General features: G+C 47.6%; 1 protein-coding gene across 1 annotated transcript; it reads right to left on the reverse strand.

The window, feature by feature from the left end:
- Positions 1-2,800: 2,800 nt before the first annotated feature.
- On the reverse strand, positions 2,801-3,598 carry LOC138910345 (uncharacterized). Its single transcript, XM_070201576.1, has 2 exons — positions 2,954-3,598; positions 2,801-2,881 (listed from the first exon to the last, which is right to left on the reverse strand). The coding sequence occupies exons 1-2, from the start codon at positions 3,596-3,598 to the stop codon at positions 2,801-2,803; spliced, it is 726 nt and encodes a 241-aa protein (XP_070057677.1).
- Positions 3,599-3,814: the final 216 nt, after the last annotated feature.

Genomic DNA, 3,814 nt, shown 5'->3' on the forward strand with positions numbered 1-3,814 from the left:
CTCACTAACCATAAATGCCAAATCACGAACCTTACGATCTGCATAACTCTTTTGCCTGGACTGGGTTGTGCGAAGTCTCTCCTGAATCACTTTCATCTTATCCAGGGCATTCTGGACCAAATTTGTACCCAACAATCGGGCCTCGCCCGGCTCAAACCATCCCACTAGGGATCGGCATCGCCTACCATACAAAGCCTCATATGGTGCCATCTGAATGCTGGACTGGTAATTGTTATTGTAAGCAAACTCTGCAAGTGGCAAGTATTGGTCCCATGACACTCTGAACTCCATCACACAGGCACGGATCATATCCTCAAGAATCTGAATCGTGCGTTCGGACTTCCCATCCATCTGAGGGTGAAAGGTTGTGCTCAGCTCCACCCTACTACCCAACTCCTGCTGTACGACTCTCCAAAACCGTGATGTGAACTGTGTACCTCTGTCTGAAATGATGGATACTGGAATACCATGAAGGCGGACAATCTCTCTGATATAAATCTCAGCCAACCTCTCAGAAGAATAAGTGGTCAACACTGGAATAAAATGAGCTGACTTGGTCAGCCGATCCACGATCACCCAAATAGTATCGAACTTTCTCAAACTCCGTGGAAGTCCAACTACAAAGTCCATGGTGATCCGCTTCCACTTCCACTCTGGGATCTCTAACCTCTGAAGTAATCCACCTAGCCTCTGGTGCTCATATTTGACCTGCTGACAGTTGAGACACTTGGCCACAAACCCAACTATATCCTTCTTCATCCTCCTCCACCAGTAGTGTTGTCTCAAATCCCGGTACATCTTCGTGACACCGGGATGAATGGAGTACCGCGAACTGTGGGTCTCTTTGAGAATCAACTCCCGAAGCCCATCAACATTGGGCACACAGATCCGGCCCTACATCCTCATCACGCCATCATCACCTATAGTCACATCCCTGGCATCATCTCGCCTGACCCTATCCTGAAGAGCTAGAAGATGAGGATCATCATACTGACGCTCCCTGATACGGTCATAAAGAGAAGACCGAGCAACCATACAAGCTAATACCCGGCTAGGCTCTGAAATATACAATCTTATGAACTGGATAGCTATGGCCTGAACATCCAAGGCTAAGGGCCTCTCAGCTGCCGGAAGATATGACAAACTCCCCAAACTCTCTGCCCGATAACTCAAGGCATCGGCCACTACATTGGCCTTCCCTTGGGTGGTACAATATAGTGATATCATAGTCTTTAGGTAGCTCCAACCACCTTCGCTGACACAAATTAAGGTCCTTCTGCCTGAACAAGTGCTGCAAACTCTAGTGATCAGTGTAAATCTCACAAGGAACACCATACAAATAATGACGCCAAATCTTCTGTGCGTGAACAATAGTTGCTAAATCGAGATCATGGACCAGATAATTATTCTCACGCACCTTCAACTGTCTAGACGCGTAGGCAATTACTCTACCGTCCTGCATCAATACCGCTCCAAGGCCAATCCTCGAGGCATCACAATAGACAATGTAGGACCCTGAACCTGTAGGTAATACTAATACTGGGGCTGTAGTCAAAGCTGTCTTGAGCTTCTGAAAGCTCTCCTCACACTCCTCGGTCTACCTGAACGGAGCACCCTTCTGGGTCAATCTAGTCATAGGTGCCGCAATAGATGAAAATCCCTCTACAAAGCGACAGTAGTACCCTGCCAAACCAAGGAAACTATGGATCTCCATAGCTGATGACGGTCTAGGCCAACTCTGCACTGCCTCCACCTTCTTCGGATCTACCTTGATCCCATCACAAGACACTATGTGGCCCAGGAATGCCACTGAATCAAGCCAGAATTCACACTTAGAAAATTTTGCATGTAACCTCTTCTCCCTCAAAGTCTGAAGCACGGTCCTTAGGTGCTGCTCATGATCTTCCCGAGATCGGGAATATACCAGGATATCATCAATAATCACAATGATGAAGGAATCAAGATAAGGCCGGAACACACTGTACATCAAATGCATAAAGGCTTCTGGGGCGTTGGTCAGCCCAAATGACATGACAAGAAACTCACAGTGACCATATCTGGTCCTAAAAGCAGTCTTCGGGATATCCAGCTCCCGAACCTTCAACTGATGATAGCCAGAATGCAAGTCAATCTTGGAAAACACCCTGGCACCCTGTAACTGATCAAATAAATCATCGATGCGAGGCAAAGGATACAGGTTCTTCATTGTAACCTTGTTCAACTGCCGGTAATCAATACACATACACATAAAACTATCCTTCTTCTTCACAAATAAGACCGGAGCACCCCAAGGTGATACACTGGGCCTGATGAAACCTTTATCCAGCAACTCTTATAACTGCTCCTTCAACTCCTTCAACTCAGGAGGAGCCATACGGTAGGTAGGAATAGAAATGGACTGAGTGCCTGGCAACAAATCAATGCCAAAATCAATATCTCTATCGGGCAGCATACCCGGAAGATCAGCTAGAAACACATCAGGGAAATCCCTCACTACTGGAACTGACTCAACGGTAGGGGTATCAATATTTACATCTCTCACAGAGGACAAATACTCATCACACCCCTTCTCAACCATTCGCTGAGTCTTAAGAAATGAAATGACCCTACGGGGAGTATACTCTAAGGTACCTCTCCACTCTAATCTCGGCAAGCCTAGCATAGCCAGCGTCACGGCCTTAGCGTGACAATCAAGAATAGCATAATGGGGCGACAACCAATCCATGCCCAAGATAACATCAAAATCTACCATACCGAGTAATAACAAATCGGCTCTAGTCTCAAAACCACTAAGAGTAATCTAACACGACTGATATACGAGGTCCACAATAAGAGAATCTCCCATAGGAGTATATACATAAATAGGGGAACTTAAAGAATCCTGAGATATCCCCAAATGTGGAGCAAAATAAGAAGACACATATGAATACGTAGAGCCTGGGTCAAATAATACAGATGCATCCCTATGATAGACAGGGACGATATCTATGATGATTAAATCTGAAGTGACGGCCTCTAAACGGGCTAAAGGGGCATAGTGCCTGGCCTGGCCTCCCCCTCTAGGGCGACCTCTACCTCCCCGACCTCCGCCTCGAGCTGCCTGAGAAGGTGGAGTGGCAGCTGGGGCAGGAAGAATGGCCGGAGGACCCGATGGAGCATGTGGAGGCTGATAAGTCTGTGAAGGTGCACCCCTCCTAGATCTGGGGCAATCTCTAACGATGTGACGAATGTCACCACACTCAAAACAACTCCTCGGAGGATGCGGCTGCTGAGACTGACTCGGACCTGGCCTGCTGGACTGGTTGGTAATAGCATCTCGAGTAAGAAACATACTGGATACTGGCGGTGCATAATAGGGCTCCTGAGGTCTAGGAGGAACTGGAACACCATTGGCTGCTGGAAGAGCTGAATGAACAAGGCGACTCATAAAAACCCTACCATAGCGTGTTGCTGGTGCACGAGCTCCTGAATAATGATCAGTTTCTCGAGACCTCTTGGCCTCTCTTTTCTCCCTATCCCGGGTGAACATGCACTCCACTCTCCTAGTAATGCCCACTGCCTGCTGATAAGTGATGTCCATATCCAACTCCCTGGCCATACTGGTCCGAATACTGGGGTGGAGTCCCTCAATGAAGCGACAAACCCTCTCTCTGACTGTAGCAACTAGAGCCAGTGCATGGCGAGCTAACTCACTGAAACAGACTAAATACTCCAACACAGTCATAGCACCCTGACGCAGCTGCTCAAACTCTGCACGCCAAGCATTCTTGAGGCTCTGAGGAACATACTCACGCAAGAACATCTCTAAAAACTG

This window comes from Nicotiana tomentosiformis, chromosome 4 (genome assembly GCF_000390325.3).
Source record: "Nicotiana tomentosiformis chromosome 4, ASM39032v3, whole genome shotgun sequence".
Taxonomy (NCBI): domain Eukaryota; kingdom Viridiplantae; phylum Streptophyta; class Magnoliopsida; order Solanales; family Solanaceae; genus Nicotiana; species Nicotiana tomentosiformis.

Bases quoted from the DNA above. Each gene is read 5' to 3' on its own strand.
- LOC138910345 (XM_070201576.1), bottom strand. From the start codon at position 3,598: ATGGCCAGGGAGTTGGATATGGACATCACTTATCAGCAGGCAGTGGGC. The intron at 2,882-2,953 runs GTATTATTTGAC...GGGATATCTCAG, and splicing joins TCTATCATAGGGATGCATCT to GATTCTTTAAGTTCCCCTAT.